Genomic DNA, 24,425 nt, shown 5'->3' with positions numbered 1-24,425 from the left:
AGCTAAGAGTGCCATTAAGTCGGCAAAAGACCGGATCTTCCCTTCCTCTACATGAGTGCGGTACGTATGAGCTTGAACCTCATAGTTGATTGGAAACGTGTCCAATGTCTTATTGAGAAGATCTAGGTCGGTCTTGATGACACCAACAGTGCCAAGATCGGATTGCAAGCATAGCATATCCTGATTGAAATCATCCACTCTCTTATAGTCCAATAGACGGATGTTATCCCATCTAACGGTCAATTCAGGAAGAAGCTTATCATGAACGTTGTTGTACCGCAAGCGTAGTTTGTCCCATAATTCTTTAGGATCTTTTACGTTCAAGTATTGCCTCTTGAGAGTTGCATGGATGTGACGTCTCATAAAGATGAGAGTCTGAGTCTTAGCCATGGGTGGGAAATCAGCAGGAGGGTCGGCAAACATGCCTTCAATCCCTCGGCTCTCGAAAGCGAGTTCCATGTCGGAAACCCAGCGGTGGTATTCCTTTCCTTCTAGATCAAGAAGGCCAAATTCCGGTCGAGATGGCGATGACATCTACAAAACGAATACGGAATCGATTAGATTCAAGTATAATAGGAATTAGAAGGGGTGACGTATATGGTCACAAGAAAAATCGATGCAAGCGGCGATACTCATGATCGCACCCAAAACAGCGGTGCACTCAGGCGACCACACGAAAATCGATTAACTTCCCTTTCAAAACAATCGTGACTCCCCCAGGACCGTCACACAGAAAACATCGACCAAGAGGGGAAACCCATCCCTCTATAGTCTCATCGGCGTTATAAGAAAGGCCGGAATTAAGACAAGAAGAAGGCTAATAGCGCCCGATATAATATATCTATACGTTCAAAAGCGGGAACGTTTATAAAAATTTACCTTGGGAGGTTTGTAGTATACGGGAGTAGCTTCTCTTGAGCGAAGTCCTTGCTTGTGACTTTCACGTCTCTTGCGTGAATATGCGGGAGGAGCAATTTTGAGTGATTTGATGCGGGAACTTTGCGGAGCGAATGCAGAGGAAGCGCTGCGGGGCTGCGTGCAGGAGCTGCGGGGCTGCAGGGCTGCGGGGCTGCAGGGCTGCGGGGCTGCGTGCAGGAGCTGCGGGGCTGCGTGCAGGAGCTGCGGGGCTTGCGAGGGCAGGGGCTGCGGCGGCAGCAGGGGGTTGCGGCGACAGCAGGCAGGGGCTGCGGCGGCGGCAGGAAACTTGCGGCGGCGGAGGAAGGGAAGAAAATTTCGGAAGGCTCTAAAAGATTCAGGGTTTTTAGGGCTTCGTGCTGATAACGTGTTTGAGGATGAAATACTTGTATATTATTGAATGATATGGGGGCTTATATATAGGCATTTACAACACCACAATCCCGTAGGATTCGGAGTCCTAATCTACTACGGAGATGCTAATCTATCTCCTAACAGGAAACCTATTAGGCTAAGACACACACAAGGGTAGAATAGTAATTCTCCCGGAACAAGTCCATAATTTTATGAAATTGTCCTTAGAATTTGACTGGATTCCTATTATTAAGAAGCGAGAGATTGTTATTTTATTTTATTATAGTAAAAATAATAAAATAATAAAACAAAAAAATTTACTTTAAAAAGGTAAAAATCGTGGATCCAAATTTACTACGAGTAGTATATAGTCGAAAGCCCATAATTACCGGTAGAGCTCGACCTACGACATCAAAACCACTCGCCGGCTCTGTTTCTCTGTTCGGTAGGTCATTCCTTTACCGAACAAAAGGGTTTTAGGGTCTTACTCAAAATCCCACTTGGTTCATCTGGGTTTGCTCTCTGCTCTCAGAGATGGGGAAGGCAAAGAAAGGCCCCAAGTTCGCAGTCATGAAGAAAGTGGTCACCAAGAAAGCAATCAAAAAGTAAACCTTTCAATCCTATTCGTGTTCATTCCATCACTTTTGTGCTTAAAAGACTTGTGTTTTGATTTGTTCTTGGCTGTGTTTTTTTATTTCAGCTATAAAGAGGAAGTCTTGAATCCGAAGAAGAAGGATCTCAGCAAAGAAAAGCTGCCCAGAAACGTGTAAGCTTTTGTTTCTCGAGTTTTGGCAGATATTGATTTGATGTTTTTTTTTTGTTGGGTTTTGACATTTTGGGTGGTTGTAATGTAGGCCAAATGTTTCTTCGGCTCTGTTCTTTAAGTACAACACTGCTTTGGGGCCGCCTTACCGGGTTTTGGTTGATACCAACTTCATCAATTTCTCTATCCAGAATAAGGTGAGTCTTTGGTGCTAATTTTCATGTATAAGCTACAACTATAAGCTACAACTTGTAGTCAATTTCTTGTATTGTGTTTAATGATTTTCCTTTCACCTTCTGCAGTTGGATTTGGAGAAGGGAATGATGGACTGCCTATATGCAAAATGTGAGTCTTTGATTTATTCGCTTGTATACATTGTTGAATTTCCTGCGGCATTGATTTTGAATGTTGGGTTTGATAACAAGATTTATTGCAGACAATATTCTCGCTGCTACTTATATTGGTTACCAAAATGTGATTCGGCACCTTGTAAACTTCTTTCTGTTTATTGTTCTAAAGGACTTCTGTTTTTTGAATTTACAGGCACTCCTTGCATCACAGATTGTGTGATGGCAGAGCTTGAGAAGTTGGGTCAGAAATATCGTGTGGCTCTGAGGTAGTTTCCTATGTTTTTGAACTTATAATACATCATGGGCACAAGGTTCAATTTTAATGCAGGAGAGAGCAACAATTGGTGAAAACTTGGTTACGATGCTCAGGGAGTGTTGAGAGAACAAGGAAACAATATAGTTCTGAAAGAAACAGAAGGTTTAGAAGGAAACTAGAATGAGGAAGGTTAGGGGTGAAAAACCAAGGCACAACGATAGATTTTTTTTTTTATCTGATTTTCAGATCACATTTAAAAGCCATTTCTATAGGCTTCAGATACAACCCCTCCACTCTTAGAGTTTCATAAGATCTTTACCATACAACTTAAATAACATAAGACACACTCAAGACCCTTAAAAACAGACTGACTCTTAAAAACACTAGATTCTATTTTTTTTCTTCTTAAACTGAAATTTAACCTGGCAAGAACCTTTAACAATCATTGAGACATTCTTTTGGAATGAAAGGGTTGGGCTTAGTCTTTGGCTTCTGGAGAGGATATTGGTTTTCCAGCAGCTTATGGCTGCTCCATCAAAATGGCTGGGTTTATGTATGCTTGACTTATTCTATTAGCATTCTTCATTACTTCCTCTTGCATCTCCTTACTTTTGTTTTTTAGCTATTTTAAAATAGTATATTTGTTCTAGTCTACTACGTCTGTAATGACTGTAATAGTTTGTCCTTGTTAAATGTGCACAACCAATGTGATAACTCATACAGCATTGATAATTTATCTAATTGAACCCTGAAAAGTCTAATTAAGATTTTTCTTTGATAGGATTGCAAAAGATCCCCGTTTTGAGAGACTGTTATGTACTCATAAGGGAACTTATGCTGATGACTGTCTTGTTGAAAGAGTTACCCAGGTATGATACCCAGTAACTAATCCTACTTTTCTGAGTCTTCTGAACGCCCCCAACCACAACTTGCCCTTGTTCCTTCTTCAGTGGGTGAAATAGAGATCTTCTGTAGATGTCCCTCCTTTCTTTTGTGATTGGTATTCAGACTGCAGAATAATCAAATAGTTACTCCCAAAATGTTTATTTGAACTACACTTAATTTAGATCACTATGGTCAGCGTATTAATCGATATCCTGTTCTGTTTTTGCAAACAAGCATGTTTAAGTGAAATATGATACACTTCTAGAAGGTTCTGGTATACTTAATCTATGGTGCTGAATGTTCACAGCTGTGTGAATATGGTATGTATATAGTAGTTATCTGCTGCCTGCTGGTAGTGGCTGCATAATCTTTAGACTTGGAAATTTGAATCCGAACAACAGCATTGCAGCCATATAGGTGGCTTTTGAAACTGTAGATGCATGTTTCTGTCATTTAAAAGAATTCAATGCATTTTTTTGTTTATCCAAAGCTTTTATTTCACATTAATATCCTCATATTATGTTATTGCCTGGTCTTTAGTGATTTTTTTGCAGCTTATCAGCATTTTATGATGCAATTGACTGTAAGTTCCCTATGACCGATGTTGATCTTCTTGTTGGATTGCAGCATAAATGCTACATTGTGGCAACATGTGATCGAGACTTGAAACGAAGGATCCGAAAGGTACTATAATTAATACAAAAACAGTTTCGGAGTATTATGTGTGACATTAAGACCTTAGTACGTAATTTAGCTTGTTTAAATGCAGATCCCTGGTGTGCCAATCATGTACATCACCCAACACAGGTATTCAATTGAGCGGTTGCCTGAAGCAACGATTGGTGGAGGTAAGCTAGACACTGAAATGAAAATATTATTATATAATTTAAATTGCTGTTTCATACCATTGTTCCTAGCCTGGTTGAGTCTGTAATACGGTTTTAAAGCTGATATCATTCTGTTGCCATTGCATCTGTACTTCAGTGTCTGATTTGCAATATTAATTTCTGGTTTGGTGCAGCTCCAAGATATTGATGGATGAGAATGTGATCTTATTCTAGCAGACTGGTTCCGCCCTGTAACTCACATTGTATTCTCAGACCAGCGACACGATGGTTTAGTGGAGATGGATACGTAACAACTCGGGATAAAATGTCTTTTGAGAGTAAACAGGCCCTTTTTGGATTTTCCTATATAGGATTTTATTGATGTATGCTATTTGTCAGAGAAGAAATGAAGTTATACACCAGTAATATGGAAAATTCTATTTAATGTTCAACTCTGCTAACTTACTACAAATCTCACCAAGAAATTGCAAAACAACAAATCTCAAAGCTGATAATACCCAATTGATAGGTTAAGCTGGTTGACGGTAATGATGACATGGGTTGGGAGGGAATGTTGATGAATGCTTAATCAAGACGGGAGAGGAGGCAAAAAGAAGAGACAGACAAGGTCAGGAAGAAGAGGCCAGGAAGCTCGTGGTAAACTGAGTCTCAGGAAAAGATCCTCTTCCTCGTAGAAATCAATGCAATTGGAGTCTCCGACTAAATATATAATTTTGCCTAGTAAAAAAAAACAGACAATAGTATTCAAACACGACAAAACTTTGCATGCGTTTGTATAAAGGCTCAGCATAGCTCACTCTTAAATTCTACGGGTGTATACGTTCAGTCTCTCTTTAGCAAAACCCAAAATTCTAAGATATTCATCCTTCCTTTGTAAAACCCTTCGTTATTCTCCTCACCTTTTGTTTCTTTGGTTACACATTAGATCAAATCTAGAGTTGGCTGTCGATGCATTACTGATCAGCACAATTTTGCAGAAAGAATCTCATAAGCAAAGTATTGATTGCCAATACTGGCAGATGGTAATGGCTCCGTAACCCACTGTAAATATATTAGTGGGGCACTATAGGTTAACAATTGTACTGGTGCCCCAACAAAAGTCCAACTAAAAAGTTGCGAGTTCAAACCTCTTTGATGTCATTTTCTTTTTCTTTTGTTCTAAATATTTTTTTCATATACAAATCTCATATTATAAATTGTGTAATTAGCCTTTTCTATTTTTTTATTAACTTAAATGTCAGCTTTTTAAAAGAGGTTTGGAACCCAGTCTAGTTTAAATGACATTCTTAGAATCAGTTAAATGTTTTTTCCCTATCAAAAATAAGTTTTATTTAATGTTTGGTGTTTAATATATTTTTAGATATTGTGTTTTTTTTCAACATAAGATAAGAAGATGAACACGCCAATCAGAAAATTAATTATTTAAATTTATATGCTTATGTAAAGATTTTGTTTGATAACTCATTTATGCCTTAATAAATTTAGAATTCTGGCTCTGCCGCTGACTGATATGGAGATATATGCGTGTTGAAATTTCACAAGAAATTGAACTGCATGGTAGGTCTTCCACATATATAGTCTTGGATGAACAGATTTATAGCAGAATAAAGGTGGTATACCATATGAAAGATTTTCAAAAATATGTTTGAGATCTTAAATCTGAAATTCTATTAATGAGGTATCCAGGTTAGCAAACAGGTGGGACAAACAGTGTCTAAATGCTTTGTGTGTTCGAGAACAAAGTACGTAGGGGCGGCCAGCTGGGATCGTCAAGACGTCAACGTCAACATTCCTAAACCTTCTGGGAAATACACGTGAAGCTGCTTCAGGTTACTTCATCATTGTTTATAGCCTTCAGCCTCCTGGCCTCCAGGAATTGCAGCTGTGTTTTGTAAGATACCAAGTGATTCCGGTCATTCCTAGTCTTCATTTTAGAAGCAAAGGAAAAGTGAGTGTTGTCATTGTTAAAACCGAAGCTCCACTGCGTTGCGCTAAATGAATATCTCCTTGCTTTCTCCTCCTGCCAGCTCGCTCCATTGCCTCATCAAAATTTGTAAAGCAAAGGCCGGCCGGCCTAAGATGATTCGAGCAAGCAAGCTGGAAAACAAGAGTAATCGAACACTTCTGTACACATACTTTTGAATCATGGTTACTATGTTGTTTTGGCCGGGGTCCGTTGTTTTGTTCATTATCAATAAAAATTGACTATTTATATATACCACATTGTCTGATGCTGTTTGGGACGTCCGCTAGCTAGCTCATCTATTGGCAAAATTGCTCTATCAAGTCAGACTTAAAACGCCAGAATTTGGATCTTCGAAAAGAATGCCATTTCCGCGTGCAATTTTTTTTATCGTCAAATTAATTTAATCCTTGTTGGTGTATTGAATTGTGAATGAATTAGATTTACCCGACACAGATTAAGTTATTTTTTCAGTCTGTTAACTTGAAATTCAATCTTTAGACATTTATGAATAGATTGACCTGCTGGAATCGTTATGGACTATGCCACTACATCAAATTTATCAAAAAGATTAAAGATATAAGTCTTGCAGATCGCCAGTCTCTTCGATCTTCGTCTTTTAACTTCATGTTTGCATTCATTAAGATAAAGTTAATTAAAACTAACATTTGTGTCATCGAATTCACCAATTAACCTATTACAAAAATGTTTGGTGAAATGGTGAAGAAAAAGAAAACTAATGAACTCATTGTAGATATATACTAAACTCTAGTGCAATCCAACTCAGTTTCTAATATGTATAAAAAAAAAACTCAGTTTCTAATAGTAGTTATTGTAATAATACATTAAAACAAAATTTACACCAGCTTAGTAATTATTATTTAAAGAGAAAAAGAAAAGGAACACAACGGTAATATATATTTTTTAATCTTATTACCTAATAAGATTATTAACACTCACGAAGACCCTATTTTACATCATATAACAACAAGTACGTACATATAACTGAATGATTCAGCTCGTTTAAACAAAGTACAGAAAAATTTAAGTAGGGATGACTGTCAGCGGCAACAATGCAGTGCGGCTTCTTCTCCAGTGACGACGTACATCTAAATGACAATCGCCTATGACATACTTGCATCGGTTGACGGCATGTTGGTAAGCCAAGACACACAGAACTCTGACTAAGCCTCGACAGTGGCCCAGGATATAGAAAATGTAGATGATGTAGGGGAGAGGGTGCCAAGAATCAGTAAGAACAAGTGATAGTAAGGAAGCGATTGCGAGTAGACCAGAAAAACGCATGGCGATTTGGAAGCTAGGTGCGCGATTAACAGGGAAGGTGTGCCTAACCCGAAGGAATAGGCAATATGCTATTAAGGATACGACGGTGAGCATGACTGTCTTATGATGTGTCTCAAATGGGGAACAGGTGCTGTCTTGGAATTTGATGTCAATCAAAGCAAGGAGTGTAGAAACCATAAACACAAAAATGACATGGGTTGAAGTTGAAACAGTTGCTGGTACTACTTCCGGCAGTTCCCGTAGGATTAAGGATTGCCATTCATTTCGAAGATTATGAGCCATTTGTTCAAGGAAAAATTGATAAGCAGAGGACGTACTGCTGAGAGCTGAGGGATATGTTATGGATGTAGAACCACAAAGTTCTCTAACTTGCTACGGGCTGGGGTTCTGAAACAACGTGGTACGAATGTACGATATCTTATTCATCTTAAATAGGCTCACTGTATACCTAGCTACTTACCTAGGCATAATACAGGAGTTGTTGTAATTGTCTTGTTTTTAGAAGTGGTTAGGCATAATAGAGTTAACTTGTGCATGCGATAAAAACATTGTATCAAGCTAGGGCCGGGCCAGGTGATTGACTAGGGTGTCAATCAGCTGCAATTACTTAGGGAAAACATTGATAACATCATTGTAAGTTGGGATGGCAACTTAGGGTGTCTTAATCGATAGCATCGGTTGTTACTTGGCAATTTAATAACTGACGCTATGATCCGAGGTCTCTCTAGTTTATCTTCCCTTGTCTATTACCATGTAAAACATTTTTGAAAAAAAAAAACTTATGTACAAAATAGTATGTATGTGCGCGTCTGAACTCTCTCTCATTTACTTACTTTTTGCAATGTAAATAAAAAGCTTAAACAATTCAAAAGTTAAATAAACCAATAAAGATCATCTTTGTAAAAAAAATTAATATAAACAAAAGTCGTTTTCATAATCGATTGCATTAAACAAATTGACGACTAATTATGAGACTACTAACTTTTATCATGACTGTTCATTTATTTAATGCAATCGACTGATAAACAATTTTTGTTTATATTGATTTTTTACAAAAATGATCTTTATTAATAAACAAAACTTTTGAACGGTTTAAATTTGTATTTGTGTTCCCAAAATGTGCAAATGTGAAAGTTCAAACACATACATACATACTAAGTTGTACGCAAGTTTTTTCTAAAACTTTTTCAGGTAATTACCATAATTCTCGAATTATACTGTATTACTCCTCTTACCACAATTGTTAGCCAAAATGAGGGTTAATAATAACTGGATCGGATGATGCAGAGGAGATTGGTTACGGTTGCATTTCTAACCCAACCGATGATGAATAATTAATACAAGTCCGTCTTAGTTACAGTCAAATGGATATGATTAGCCCAAAGGGGGCGGGGGAATTCAGCCTTCCATATGGATAATTTCTTCAGAGCCAACTTTATTGGTGATTTATTTTATATATACACATATGTTGATCATCAGTACGTCGAACAGTACTATACTATAAGCTTAGTTCAGTTCATTTTATACTCACTCTCATGTGAAACGAAACCTAATGACTTGCATGCCAATATTCTCCTACTGGGGCGAGAAAACAGACATATACACTAGTTAATTTTAGCGCTCATGCAGCTGCTGCAAATTCATGAATGATATCCCAGCTAGCTCTTCCCTTAAAGGGAGCAGTGTGCTCCTGGATCTCAATTGACGTCGGCGAGCTTGACGATAAAGCATTCGGACAAGATGAAAACCCTCCCCTAGTACATAGAGGAAGTACATCATATATGGAACATGGTTCCAAGAGTCCGGGAGCAAAACTGAAAGGAGTGAAGCAACCAAGAGCAAACCAGAAAATAACATGGCAAATCTAGACCAAGTACGAGCACTAGCCGGAAACCTTGCCCTAACCACAACGATCAAACAGTAGGCAAGTAAGCTTGCTAACGCGACAAAAGTGGTATTGCGATGTGTTTCAAATGGAGAAGACAGTAATGAAATTCCTGGGAACTTGATTTGAATAAATGCGACGAGTATGGGGACGATGAAAGCGAGAATTGCATGACATGAAAAGGGAGCTGCGAGATTAATAAGAAGAATGTTGAAGGTGACAGTAAAGGAATTATGTTCTTGTACGATGAGGGTTTGGCTCATTTGATACTGAGGATCAGCCATGTATGTGAGAGCTGTGTGGTTTTAAGTAATGAGCTGAGTAGTCTGCCTCGTCGAAGCAAAATCTCTTGGAATATTTATAGACCAACATAAAAAGGCAAAAGGACATGATATAATGAGTTGATAACCACTTGACTCATTAGTAATGACAACTACTTAATTTCTTTCAGGTAGAGCCGTAGAGGAAGTCAAGCAACAAATCCATGTTGTATTGCAAACTCATGTATACGGACGATTGTACACACTACACACAATTGCTTCTTCATTCATTAAATCTCACTTTTCATTCAAGTAGGCTTTTCATTCATAACGCCATATCCAGATTCGAATCCTAACCATGGCTGCAAGCAAGGATTAGAGTTATTACCATCTTGAATCCAAACCAGTTAGATGTAACAGATTTGGGTTGTGTTTATCGATCTAGATTATCAATTTCAACAATTCTTCATTTCATTAACAATCTTATGTCATGTATGACAACTTATCAGCCTAAATTTCCAAACAGATCACCCTCAGACAGCAGACGTCCCTACCACCTTTCTTTAGCATTAGTACATTAATTTCGGGGTATTAACCTAATTATTGATCTTAATGAATTGTAAAGCATATCAAACATGATTTTTCTTCGATTTAAGAAATAACACGCTTGTCAAACAAATTGATAAGTTATACAAAAGGTTCAAATACAATTTTATAGTAGGAGTCAGCTGTCTGCATTGCATCAAAACGTTCCATCACAATGAATAATTTTTTCTACTATCCTCTTCATCGTTCTTCCCCCATTCATCTGGTTGCTGATCATAGCTTATACTAAGATTGTCTAATCAAGTAGGTTGAGTCATTGTCAAAAGGATAACGACATAGCCTTGTTTGCTTTTCCACTACGTTGTTTCCTCATCGTTTTCTTCCAATGTTTTTTTTTTTTGAGAATTTCCATCGCATGTTATTTCAAGGAAATTTAGAAACATTAATACTTCGATTTTAGGCCGTTGAGCCTTTTGCTGGTTGAATAATTGTGAAGTCCATTTTACTAGCCATACTCAAAACCTGAATATTATAACTAGTTAGAAGCAACCAATGTGAGGATTAGAGCCTATCTTAGGTCGAAACAACTTCAGAGAAATTCCGAGATTGGTACCCGGAGATAGAAACAGAGAACAAACTAGTTATTCCGAAAGACCCAAATTAGTCAACAAGCGCTTCATTTTCTTGGCTCTGGGAATGTTGCCATTCGTCACTATCTGAATCGACTAAATGTCTATATCACATCATATTATACTAATTAGTCGACCATGTCAAAACCAGCCCGACTAGAAAGTTGAATTGATCAGTCTCGCCTAGTTCCATGTCCCCTGGTCCATTGTTGACGCATTTGTCAATTTACCGCCACTTTCTGAGTCACACTTGAAATTTCCACCACTTTGTTCTTGGCAAATACAGAGCACCCAATACAAGTATTGTTGAAGACGAGATCTCACTCTGAAATATGATAAATAAAATACAATTTATAAGTGAACATATAATATTCAATTGTACCGATTACCGAGACTCTTTGAGATTAAAACTCAACATCTTAAAAGTAGTTAAGTTGAGACAATGTCGGTATATTGGTAATCCACAGGTCACGCTTGTCCCTATGCAACATGCATTCCGGCCATAGGAATTAGTAATAAGCTCCTATAAATTTCTCCAGGTTTGGTGAAACCATTTGTATCTGATCTATATCAACATTGCTAACATTACTTGTACGCTGATGATTCATATAAAGGGCGAGTGATTTGCACCTGTGCTGCTCTCACACTTCACAAGGTGAGATTATAAGAGCGGGATAACGCTAGTTTCTCATAATTCTTTGCTCAATATATGAACCTGCAAGGTAGAAAGCTGCACCGTGCATGCTGGCACATGCTCTAACATCTGCCAAACATGAGTTCGCTCCCAAATAAAAAACTTACAGCATGTTCGTGACCGAAAAATGAAGAAGACGAGACATAGCTAGTAAAATGTATTCATCTTGAAGAGGCAAATGTGCGTATTATGATGTCAGTTGCAGGTGGAGACGTCGTACACAATTCCAGTCTCTAAATATTGTTAACAGAAGTACTAACTTCACATATTAGTATGTACCAAGTTTTCCTGGGAAGAATGTACTTGAGAAACAAAATGGTAGTAAGAACTAGTAAAGCTATCATACATTTACAGCCAGTCGTTGACATTGATGACCACCAGAAGACCACCAGAAGGGTGCAGCTTTTACATACAAAGCCTGACATACAGATTACAACTATAAGCACCCTTCCTCACAAAAAATTGAAATCAGATGGGAAAAAAGAATGATGGAATGAGCTTCTACTTTAAAACATCCTAACAAAAATAAGTCGGTTTAATTACTGAATACTTGTAACCATTGTCGTGTTTGAATGATCTGCTGCTTCTGGTGGGGGCTTTACAAATTTCCCAATTGCTTTCTGGTGAGTCCGTTTCTTTATTCTTTCTATTTTTTCCTTACTTTTTTGCTTCCTCCTCTCTTTCTGCTTATTCCGTAAATGTCTCTCTTTTTCATACATACCTTGCCAGAAGACCTCCCCTGTTGAGGGCCACAGCCACCGCCTCGTTGGGTGTTCAACATCATATTCCTCTGCTAACTCTTCATCCATGCTCTTTAGCATGGACAATGAGAACCATTTGACCCACATATAACCCCTGCGGCCCTTAAACTTATGTTGTTCCTGCATTTCACCAGTCTGAGGGTTCACATATACCATACGCCTGGCACTGTGGTATGCCCAAACATTTACCAGTAGCTCAAGAAGCTGTGAATAACAATGTTTGTCCTGCAATTTGCAAAGAATGGTGATTAAACAAAAAATTGAACGGATAGATAAAGACGCCCTATATAATCTAAGATGCATCTTTATCTGGGAGCTGCTTTCAGATAAATCCGTGTTTTATATGCAAAATAATCAAAGGAGAAGCAAATTACTTTCGACAAACTCAAATAACAGTGACCACTAGAATGATGCTCAATATACATTTCCGCATCCAATGCATCCAAAAACATTCTGCACAACAAAAATCTCACATCAATAACCTTAAGAGAATAAACTTTTCAGTCATGTACAGCATCTCCATAAATACATCCACAAGTGCAATATCTGTACCTAGAAAACATAACAAACTCTAGGAAGGATCGAGTTGGCAAAGCCCAGCTGTGCATGACAGACCATGTGTCCCCGTCTACAGGCATTGGCGGCAAAGATTTCAAATCGTACTTTAAGCCATACATCCTTTTAAGGGCCTCAGAAACCGCAAACCTTCAATTAAATATGTGGACCAATTAGGTTAAAATTCAAGTCCTCAACACACAAGGAGAGAAGACTCAAGAGCACATACTTTACAATATCATCTAAGAAATTACAGTAACATAGTTGCGATTAAAATAATCTAAGAAATGACATGTCTTACTTGCAATTTCCAGCATTTATAGCATCGCAAAATGACCAAAAGTCTTGTTTCAGGGGATTTCGTGAATCATTGTCCATTCTAACCCAAAAGTAGAGTGTGTCTCCATGCCTCCGTGTTTGAATAGCATTTAACAGTGCCTTCTCAGCTATCCCAGACAAAGATGCCTGTTTCAATCCCACACATTAAGTATAAAGGAATAACAAACTTTTCTGTGAAAGAATCAAAAATTAAAATAATGCATTGTTGCTGACACTTTTGTACAGTATTTCTAATCCTGTCTGTACTGTAATATACAATTCGTTTGTGGTTATTTTTATTTATATTTTTATATTGTTCGAGCACCAACCAATCATACTCATGTGTAGAAATGAGACCGATAAGCATAACAAGGAAGCAGAAATTACTTGCAAAAGTGGACACCTCATATTATATATTGCAGTGTGCAGCAATTTAATGTATGATGTCATTATGTAACGCCTCTTATTATAATTACAATATGTGCTTAACAAAATATGACCCAATAAAGAATATGCACTGATGGTTTTCAAAAATATAACTGCATGTTTGTTTGTTTTTTTGGACAAAAAATCCACATTTTAAATAGTGTTAAAACGTGATACTTATGTGATACTTTAGCATTATATTTAGTATTTACAGATTTTTGCATTGCTCTCTGAATAAAAAAATCTTTTTATATCATGTATATGATTCACCAGGCCTGAACTTTTACATCGCCTCCGATGCCAATTATATATAAACTGTAATTGGCCATACTGCAACGCTCAAGACAGTCAGGGTGATCAAACAAATGCAGAATGAGGACTGGAAGACAATTGAGAATTTTTTGATATAATGTCTACAGAACAAAAAAAAGTTAGATAGGGAATGAAGGGAAGAATATATACCTTCCTTGCTGTTGTTCTCCATGACTGAAAGCCTATCCATGCATTTTTATGTATGCGGTCAATTCGATTTGCAATGGAAAAGAAAGCTCCATATTCTCCAAGCAGATCTCGATAATAAGGGTTATGAAGAAGTGGAAGACGAGAAGGTGCATCAATATCATCAGTCCTAGGTCTTCGACCTCTAGTCGACTACAAAAATTTTGGTTAAAACAATCAGAAATATTTCAAAGGCATTCTCTACAGTGTTAATAATAATAGTGATTAACAAATTTAGAGCATCAGTTAACAATTAAATTACAACCTTGTCCTTGTGGCATAGATAAGCTTAGTCTTTGTATCCTCACATCATTTTGTTTATGGGAAAACAATTGTAGTAAGATAATACATGCAACTAAGTCTTTAATATGAATACAAGAGGACTCGACAAATTAGACAACTCACCAACCCAATTCCTCGATATAGGGAGGTCAGGTGTAAGAAGGGCCATGTCCCCATCCCAAAGTAAGGTTCATATATGCACAATGGTTGGCCTGTCCTTTCAATCTCCCCTTCATCCCTTTCATGCAAATCATTCCTGCTACGATCAGCTTTTTTGGCATTTCGATACACTTCTTCCCATGTTCCATGGTATTGATCAGTTCTATCCTTTAACTGCATAAAGAATTGAGGTGGGTATGTTAATATATAAATAGACAAATTTTTGAAACGGAAACCACAAACCGATTAAAAACAAAACCTCAAATAGTTCCTTACCATTTCTTCCTCTTTTCTTCTCTTTAAATTAACCATCTCAGCGGACTTTTCTTCCTCCCATATACTGTATATAAATGACTTTTCTTCAGTTATTGCATTTTGCTTCTGTTGTTCAGTATGATTATACAGCTCCTCAAAAACATCTAAAAATGTGTGGCTTCTCAAATTTCTATCCATATATGATGAATTTGATACTGCATCAAACAAATTCCATTGCCATTTTTCTTTCCATTTGGGATTGATTTCCCCAACAGCCTTAGGTTGTAAAACTTCTGATGAAAACTTAAGAACATTTTCCAGAAGTGCAGCATATCCTTCAATAGTTTCCAACACCTTCAAGCTTTGTGCAGTACGTTGCCCCAACGAGGCAATGTTGCGGGATAGAGGTGATAGCTTTCCGTTTGAAATCACTTGTAATACGATTTCTGAAAGAACTCTGATATTTTCCTTTAGGAAAAGGTACCCATTCACTCTGTCATCAACCTAATTGTTATTGCAAATGCCGTTTTGAAGTCAGCTAACAGAACATATGTATTAAAAAAAATTCCAAAAAAGAAAGGTTATAGTGTAGTCGTGTAGAGATGGTGTTTTAGATATTTTGCAGCAATTAGCCTTGCATGAGAAAAACATTTTATGGATCTCAGTAGAACCAAGCCAATTAAAACCATAATGCAATAGATTTCGGAGAACCTTAGTCATTACACTAAGAAATAGATCAAATAGATTAACTTCTAAATAACTTCTGGTTAACTTTCCTAATTAGCATCCTGTCTAACAGGAACTTTTCTGCAGGGTCTGAAAGTCAATTGTGGCAAATGCTCCTTCAGATGTGAAACCAAATTATAATTATGATAATTTGCAAACAATTTCTGACTGTAAGACTGGCATGAGTATCAAAATTTATGTTGCAAAAGCGAAACCATAATCGCAAGGAAGTTGCAAGAACCAAGTAAGTAAAGGAAGTTATTCATAAAGTTTTCATTAAATTATAAAAATCAACAAGTGATTTGGCATTTTAGTTGTTAGTGGCAAGAGTATGAAAGCATACATATCTGCTGATCATGGAGAGATCAGGCGCAACAATTGGTTTCCCAAGGCACATGGCTTTGATTAAAATGTCTGGAAATGATTGCTCTTCACGGAAAGATCCATATATCACAAGATCGGATGTACTTAATACATTGTCAGCATCCACGTCAATCGCTACATGCTTCACAATGCCACTCGGGTACTTCAAGTTGTACGCAATGGCCTGAGACCAGATCAACCAATAAGCATCCATCACATCAAACGGCAGAAAAAAAAACATTTAAAAACCCCAGATCAATTAAGTGATAGCTTGGATACCCACCTCAACTGCAGAACTATAGTTACTTGTTGAGTCTCCACTCAAAATAATGACTTTGAGACGAGGGGAATCAGCATCCAACAAAAAGTCCTCGAGAAGCGGCAGTAAAGCCCGTAGAACAATGGAATGCTCTAGCCACAAGCCTCTGTACAGAAATTGGCTTCCCACAATTGTAATTACAATGTCTTCGGCCTCATTGCCAGCGGTGCCCTGCAGATGATCTTTGTCTAAAGCCACAATAGATTCTACTTTGCAAACTTCAGTAGGAGAACCAGGAATAACAAAAAAATTCCCAGCATCAAAGGTGGAGTAAATCATCTGCAAAAGTACACATACCAATCAAACTTCTAGTATTAGTACTAGATGCATGACTACAAATTCAATCCCATTGTTTCAGCTACACCCTTACATAGACACAATGGTAACCAGACACCAATTAGTGCTCGTTCATATCTACTGCATTTCCCTAACTAATAATAATTCTGACCTATAATGCTACAAATTTTTAATTTTTATGCTTATCAAGATTCAAAGCCAAGACCGCTGCCCTAAATTTATCGACTGAGCCAAAGGATAAATTATGGTGAATTATAAATGAGTCTAACTTCCATTTCTAGTATCTACCTCTCTTGAGTTCATGACAGATTAACCCTAACCCTGACCTCTCTATCTCTCTCTCTCTCTCTCTCTCTCTCTCTCTCTCTACAACATGTCTTGTCAGATCTAATATAATGTAAATAACCAATTTCATTCTATAAATTGAGGTAGAACAATAAAACTGAAACTAACATATACTACAAAATCACTTTTCCGGATAAAAATTACCGGAAGGAAATAGTTCGGGAAGACAACAACTGTAGATCGGTTGAAGACTCTTATCCAATCATTTAAAAGTTCAGTCTGGCTATTTGAAGAGTATTTTCTTGATCGAGTAGCAAGCGCTTCTTCATGGATTGTCCATATGAGAGGTAAAGACTTGAAAGGTTCCTGAACAAAACTGTCACAAGTAAAATCATTGACTTCGGTTGATACAGTAGTTATCATGGGAAAAAATACAGAAGTATCATATCTACTAATGAAAATCAATTGGGGCAATACATTTTGAAATTAATTATAAACAGGGAGGAAGTTTACATTGTGAACAAAACGGGTAAACAGAAATTTCCACCAAGTCTTGATGATTTATGTTACAAAAAATATTAGAAGTCTAAAAAAATGGCAAACGCAGAAACTCAAATCTTAATTCTTATACAAATCATGCTGTCGCCCTCTGAAATCACTCCATAGTCCTTTTTTTTTTTAAACAAAAGATAAAAACTAGGAAGGGGTTCAGTAACATTTTGAACCATAGTTGCTATCTTTGCATCCAATTGTGCTACACATAAAGCCAAATTCAGTTCTTTTGAAAACTGTTGAGTTCACACCTAGAAAGACCTTTCTCTTGTAGAACATAATTCTGGACTCATTTCTGCAGTTTAGGAGAGATTTCCATAACATCAAATAACTTGTTCTTGTACGAGGAGTGTCTTCACAGACAATTTAAAAAATAGAACTAAAACGAGGAAGTCCATGGGAAATTTCTGGTATATATAACTTACCAAGAAAATATGCCCCTGGCTTCAAGAGAGCTCACGAGTATGCCATCGTAACTGCAAGATACATTCCTATTACTCAGATTCAACCAGAATTTACTATATCCAATTAGCTGAAATAGCTCATCATTATGGAAACAACAAGTCAATGAAACCAACTCAAATCAATGAAACCTAACAGTGAGTTACAATATTCTTCCGAAGTCGAAGAAAAAAATTATTATTTATGTTCTATGAAATCATAATCAAATATAATCATGGTTCTTTTATATCTAATGAAGAAAAAAAATTGCATCATGGTGTAAGCATGGGCTGATGTCAAGTCGAATAAAGACAATACTAAATTAACAGCACCATATATATAGCTTAATGCTAATTGAAAATATACACTATTGAGAAAATAAAAGGGCTCACATAACTCAATGATTTAAAGCGATGTAATTGGCACTCAAATGAATAAGTTATGTGGTGCAGCACAAGACTATATTTAATAACTTTTTTAGATCATAAAATTCAAAATGCATAAGTAAATTAGCATGAGAAATCATACTTTAGCCAATCTACAGCAGTATCTGGCTGATCACAGGTCTGAATAATCGTAACTGGAACTCCTAAACTTTTCCATGCACCACGTGCAGGACCATCCTCAAGTGAATAAATCTGCAACATTGTAAACGATGAGATAAAAATCATAAAATTAATATATTTTCTAACACAGACTTTAACTAAAACATAAAGACTACTCGCCATCACTGAAAGATGCATATCAGATTAATCTAATAACCAAAGAAATAGTACACATTAGTACATTTGAATTTTCAAGTGAAAGCAGGGCAACCAAAGGAGTTGTGGTCATGTCTCAGCTCCCCAATATATAGTGACAGGTTCCATGTTTTCCCCAAATTTCATCAGTTCCAGGATGCATTGTTTTCAAAGGAAAATTCCATTTCAAATGGGGGTCGAACCGTCAATGATTTGCAGTCCGACACATCTTCATTATGTTACCATGATGTTAAATTTCAAAACAAAAATAAATGCATAAAGCCAAATTACCCAAAGTTCATATCCAATCTCCTGTAAAGCACCTGCCACAGTCACCATTTGTAACTGGTGTGAATCAACCAACAGATCTGCAAAAACCTTCAAGTACAAAAACCAAACCAAAGAGACTGATCAGTGCAAAATCATAGTAAGCTGACTAAGCTCAAACTTGAGTAAAATCCAAAAACCCAAAAGGCAGGGTATCCAACACATTGCAACTTCAACAAACCAAAACACTAATCCAATCCAAAATGCACTATCTGAAAAACCGATTGCACACTCACCAATGCAAGCTGGGGTTTCCTGAGCCCAAAATGCTGCAGAGTTCTTTTGAAACCATTAGACAAACTACCCTCTCTACCTTCTTTCCTAAACTTCTCCAAAAGCCTTGAAGGCTCAAATCTTATATCCTCCCCAAAATCCAACAACCCCAGCTCTCTCAACAGCCTCAAATCACCAGAATTCAACTCCACATTCTTCGTCTGCATGAAAGCCCCGGACTTCTCCACCACAGAACCAGGCAAGAACATCTGGAAAAGTACCACAAAGAAGAGAAACACAGCCACAGTGCAAATCCATAGGAGATAGTCAAGCTTCTTGAAAAGGAAGAATCTTGAGAATCTCGATCTGAGCCTCTGCAAAAACGAGTGCCTATCACTTCTGCCACCATTAGAAGACGAACGAAGAAGAGGGTCTCTTTTCAATGGAAACCCACTTTCCAAAGAACCCATTTTCAGCTAGCTTCTTCCCATAAATCTCCAGACACCCACATCAAAGAACACAAGGCCTAGTTCTTTAAACCCAGATCAAGAATCAGAAACCCAACACAAGAGACAGAGCTGCCGACATAAGTGAACTAATGGAAAGCTTAGGGTCTTTATCAGGATAAACTGATAAAGAGTAGAGTTTGAGTTTGAGTTCGGTTTGGTTTTTCTTTTCTTTTTTATCAGTAAAAGAGAGGTCAGATATGGTTAATATATGAAGGGCTGTAGCAGCAGCCAGCAGCAGTGATGTAGGTGGTGAATTGGTGTCAGGATATTGACGTGGAAGATGAATTTTCTTAAGGATTTAGTGACGAAAACATGTCCCAAATACTCAAAGATTGAATTTGTATTGAGACGACAAAGACGATATATTGCTATAAACTCGGGGATTAGTCCGATTTGGGCAGATCTTGTTTGTGTTTGTGGTCCTTTATTTTCGTAAATTACAAAATACTTAACCTTATATATTATATATCTCAAAAAAGATCTCTTGCCACAAACAAAAAGGGTGGTTTTGCTCCGATTGTAAGAACTGCAAATTGGTATTGTTTTGATCAACAAGATGGAATTGTTCATATCGCCAGAATGGTTTTGTTGAGGTTGTGATTTATTTTATAGTTTTTGTATGAATGAGGTTGATGAAATAGAATAGAAACTATTTATGATAATTTTTCATTATAGAATATTCTTATCTCATGCAAATTGCAATATTTGGTATGTATATATGATTGAATTTTTAATAAATTTATCTTGATTGAATCTAAAGATATCGTCAAATGTGTTTTGAGCATAACAACTAGTATATGAGAGATCATATCAAAACGCTTCTTCCTCTTTTATCAAAAAAAAAACTATGATTGTTAAATTCAGTCCATCGGTGGAATTCGAACATGATTTGAGGGCTTTCAACCTGTGGTGATTGAATTTTTATATCATATTTGGCTAATAAGTTTTTTGGTATCAATTGTTGTATGTTTTGATATGTACATCAGTAGAGTATGCATGTCATGAGGTTGATGATCGCGTTGTGGTGCAAAGTGCATGAATTTGTGTTCGTGTGTCTTCAGGTAATTTTAAGATCGTTCAATGAAAAAAAAAAGATGTGGAAACTTTTAGCCAAACCATGACCATATGTGTAGCATGATGTTCTTAAATATAGGCAGCTTTAAACCCGCTCTCGAAACTATTCGTTTTATTTGCTGATCAATCATATTCTTATTTGAGTGGTTACATATGAATCCAAACTTTACCAATTACATGAACACATGATGACATAATATTCTAGATCATCCATGTATACTGGCGAAGAAATGGTTAGACGTAGACGTCACCGCATAATAACCTTGATGGGCATCAAATGTACGTTCATCCCGATTTTCTTACCACTGGAATGGGTTCATTGGATTGTTACCAGATTCATGATGTGCAAAGGTCAAAAATCTATTAAATCATACAGAATATGTGTTTTTGAGTAGCATGTATGGAGCAAACATTGTTCAAAATGAATTACTGACAAAGCTGCTATTTTAGACAAGCATAAAGATAAACAAAAGGCGGAGAATAAACAATGGCTGATTAAATTAATTGACTAGTTGAGCAATTTGGAGGAGCGGCCATGATCCTTGTAGCTGTCAAGATAATGAGAATTGGAATTTAGGACTTCCCCTTGTGGATCTAAATTGAATTCTATAACGAAGGTCCCTGCTATAATACTCAAATAATGTGTTTTGGCTTTGGATTTATTTAAAATTATATATTAAGTAGCACGGACACAGACACGATTCAATACGTTGACACAACATATTTAAAAAAAAATTGTACAGATACGTGGTGGACACATTAATTAAATATTATTTGAAATATAAATTTATATATATATTATATAGAAGATACCATTGGATGACACTTTCTAACACTCTCTTGTGTTTTAAAAATATTTTACTTAAATTTGTGTTACGCGACTTAATTGTAACCACCGATCTGACAACGTCAAATTTCTCTCGTCGAATCAAATTTTAAAATAACAGATTTTGGGCTATTGGATCAAGCCTGAGAAATTCCAACTCTTTCTTTTCCTTCATCCAAAATCTGAGCCCACTTCTCCTACTAAAAACCCATCAGTACACATTAATTTCCCTTCAATTTCTTCTCTGCTCGACAACTCACATTTTTCTTCTTCTTCTTCTTCTTCTCCACCGATCACCGCACCCCACCTTCTCCTTCACCTTGCAGCACCGTCGTCGATATGGCGAGACTCGAGCATGCATCACTGTCATCAGAATTACCTCTTCATTCTCTTCAAAACTATGGTCTCAAAACATTCATCAGAGTTCGAATTCCACAATCTGGGATTAGAGGCCGACATAAAAGCTTGGAATCTATGGCGAATTCTCTAGCTCTGGCGAATTCTCCAGCCTCTGGCGAGCTCCTTGGTCTCTGTTTGGTAAACCCAGTCCTCCTCCATAGCTATTTACTCGATTCAAATCGGGTCCTAATCTTCCCCATCCTTCCTTCTCTGTTTTGATTTTGGGCATGAAACCATAGGGCTGGCGAGCCATTCGATCTTGCCTTCTGGACGACGTGGTAGCCAAATGGAGACTCTGAGGTGAGCTTGGAATGCAGTAAATGACTTAGAGACGCTTTGTTGTGGTAGCAGTAGCTTGAATTCAAGAACACCAAATCCAATTCATGTGTCTCTTTAAGGACACGATTGTGTCCAAATACCAATCCGCGTGTCCAAGTCCTGTCCGGATATCAGTTCGCGTGTCTGAGCGTATTACTGTGTATTCGAGTGTGTTTGTGTCTGTGTGGAACACACAATACATGACTTTGGTGTCGTCTCCGTACTACATAGATTATATGCATGTTGCTTAAACTAACCTTAGTTTTTTAAAGCAGTTTGTTCTATACTCCACATCATGTTCCTAAAATTAGACACGAGTCCATTCTTCTATTTTTTTTTTTGAAGTTTTTTTTTTTTGAAGTTTTTCAAATATATCCAAACAGTAATATCAATCTGCATGCTCCTTGAACTAGGGCTATAGTCCTACCGAAAAACACCTGCAAATATTACCTATTATATATGTTATATGTGCAAATATTTGAGTTAGTCGAGTTGACTAATTGTCAACTTTAAATTCAGTCCTACCAAGTGGTGTTCTTTTTCCCTTTCAAAAAAATTTCCATATCCTTATACTTTACAATTTTGTCTACTATTTTCTATCTCTAAACACTACATTAATTTATTTTTATTATTTCCCAATTTTTTTTCTCATTATCTTACTTTAGTTACAACATATTATTTACATGCATATTTTTAGGTATTTAGTTTTCTATAAAAAAAAAATTTAAACTAAAACTAGCCATATCCACTTTTCAATCCTAGTTCAACCCCAGCCTTGAACGCACTTCATCAAAGAAGGAATTGAAAAGTGATTCATTCTGGTACTGTAGATGTCAAGCTCTGTGGTGATGGGAGAGCATTGTTTCTGTTTGCACGAGCGAGGTTGTCGATCAGGTGAGCCAAAGTACCAAAGAAATCACTGGCTGCAGCATTGAAATTAAGAAGTAAGCAACTGGAACACCCAACTATTCGAAAGTCTCAACCACTCGACAAGTGTTGAGCACAGACCAAGAACAAAGCAACATTGTTTGGGAGAATACTTCAATATTACTACTTATTAAGCAAACGATGGCTTATATACATACATAGCCCTTACAAAAAAAAAAGGAATAGTAGCCCGCGTTCTGCATAACCTAATGATCGAACGTGGTAAATGAACCGGAAAGCAAGTAAGCCATAACATGTCCCCAAAAAATAGTTTCAAAAACACAAGTCCATATATAGAACACACAACGACTCCAACAATGAGAAGCAAAATCGGCTATTTAGTTTCCAATCCGGCATTTGTGTTGGGGAATGCGAAAGAATGAACTGAAGAATTGAAATCAAAATAACTCACAACCACAAGCGAAAATAAAATGAAAGAGAACACCGGGATTTAACGTGGTTCGGCAAAGTGTCTACGTCCACATGTAGTAACAATAAAGAACCTCTTCTATACGAAGAAAGGTTACACTGAGAGAAAACACTACTTCAAGACTCACACTTGAAGGGATACACTCTCACACACTGTATTTTGCTGCACACACAAAACTCTATACTTGGAGTTTTCTCTCTATCTCTCACTCTTGATCACACACAAGATGATCTCTCGCTTATTGTTCTTCTATGTTTATTGCATCACTTCTCATGCCTTTATATAGGCAAACATCTTTGTGAAATTCATGCATTTGCATGTAACATGCATAGAAGCAAAGTCAATCTTCTTCCTTGATTCATGCTCAATGTTAGCATGTTCATCAATGCATTCTTCTTTCTTTGTCAAATAAATCAATCACCTACCACCGTAAGGTTGTAGATTTGTTTCTTACCTTCAACAAAGGTTGCTCCAAGTTTCAACAAAATCAACTCCATCAATTAATGGGTGACCAAAGCAATAGGTGTGCTTGATTTACTCATGTGAACATCACATAGTTTTCACACCTCCATTAAGGAGAAATTGACCCTATCAATTTGATCTGCAACAAACTGATTGATGGGTTATTAAAGAAGATCGTATGCAATCCGTACATTGTCTAACTTTTTGAAGGGTACATTGACACTCAACAGTGGCTAGCTTCCGCTCCTTCGGGCAAAAAGTCAATATCCAAAGGAGGAAATGAAAGGAGGCATGAACTTTGGCTTTGGCC

At 37.0% G+C, this 24,425-nt stretch overlaps 2 protein-coding genes across 3 annotated transcripts; one reads left to right on the top strand and one right to left on the bottom strand.

Annotated features, from left to right (window-relative positions):
• Positions 1–1,685: 1,685 nt before the first annotated feature.
• Positions 1,686–4,813, top strand: LOC126803979 (uncharacterized). Its single transcript, XM_050531719.1, has 9 exons — positions 1,686–1,874; positions 1,970–2,035; positions 2,124–2,229; positions 2,335–2,377; positions 2,576–2,648; positions 3,420–3,507; positions 4,151–4,207; positions 4,293–4,371; positions 4,545–4,813. Exons 1-9 carry the CDS (start codon positions 1,804–1,806, stop codon positions 4,556–4,558), a joined length of 597 nt encoding a protein of 198 aa, XP_050387676.1. The 5' UTR covers positions 1,686–1,803; the 3' UTR covers positions 4,559–4,813.
• A 7,147-nt stretch (positions 4,814–11,960) lies between these two features.
• On the bottom strand, positions 11,961–19,791 carry LOC126803930 (uncharacterized). 2 transcript variants are annotated; one of them, XM_050531665.1, is made up of 14 exons: positions 19,194–19,791; positions 18,922–19,008; positions 18,419–18,528; positions 17,875–17,925; positions 17,102–17,273; positions 16,280–16,594; positions 15,977–16,180; positions 14,929–15,411; positions 14,617–14,826; positions 14,176–14,364; positions 13,271–13,434; positions 12,967–13,119; positions 12,789–12,867; positions 11,961–12,639 (listed from the first exon to the last, which is right to left on the bottom strand). In XM_050531665.1, the coding sequence occupies exons 1-14, from the start codon at positions 19,638–19,640 to the stop codon at positions 12,193–12,195; spliced, it is 3,111 nt and encodes a 1,036-aa protein (XP_050387622.1). In that variant the 5' UTR covers positions 19,641–19,791; the 3' UTR covers positions 11,961–12,192. The 2 variants fall into 2 exon arrangements, with proteins under 2 accessions (XP_050387622.1, XP_050387623.1); XM_050531666.1 differs by lacking the exons at positions 18,922–19,008; positions 19,194–19,791 and adding an exon at positions 18,677–18,856.
• Positions 19,792–24,425: the final 4,634 nt, after the last annotated feature.

This window comes from Argentina anserina, chromosome 7, assembly GCF_933775445.1.
Source record: "Argentina anserina chromosome 7, drPotAnse1.1, whole genome shotgun sequence".
In the NCBI taxonomy this organism is placed as follows: Eukaryota; Viridiplantae; Streptophyta; class Magnoliopsida; order Rosales; family Rosaceae; genus Argentina; species Argentina anserina.
This window is presented reverse-complemented; position numbering and strand designations above follow the sequence as displayed.

Bases quoted from the DNA above. Each gene is read 5' to 3' on its own strand.
- LOC126803979 (XM_050531719.1), top strand. From the start codon at position 1,804: ATGGGGAAGGCAAAGAAAGGCCCCAAGTTCGCAGTCATGAAGAAAGTG. The intron at 2,649-3,419 runs GTAGTTTCCTAT...TTTCTTTGATAG, and splicing joins AAATATCGTGTGGCTCTGAG to GATTGCAAAAGATCCCCGTT. The intron at 3,508-4,150 runs GTATGATACCCA...GTTGGATTGCAG, and splicing joins TTGTTGAAAGAGTTACCCAG to CATAAATGCTACATTGTGGC.
- LOC126803930 (XM_050531665.1), bottom strand. From the start codon at position 19,640: ATGGGTTCTTTGGAAAGTGGGTTTCCATTGAAAAGAGACCCTCTTCTT. The intron at 15,412-15,976 runs GTATGCTTTCAT...AATAACAATTAG, and splicing joins TCTCCATGATCAGCAGATAT to GTTGATGACAGAGTGAATGG. The intron at 13,120-13,270 runs GTAAGACATGTC...ATTTAATTGAAG, and splicing joins ATAAATGCTGGAAATTGCAA to GTTTGCGGTTTCTGAGGCCC.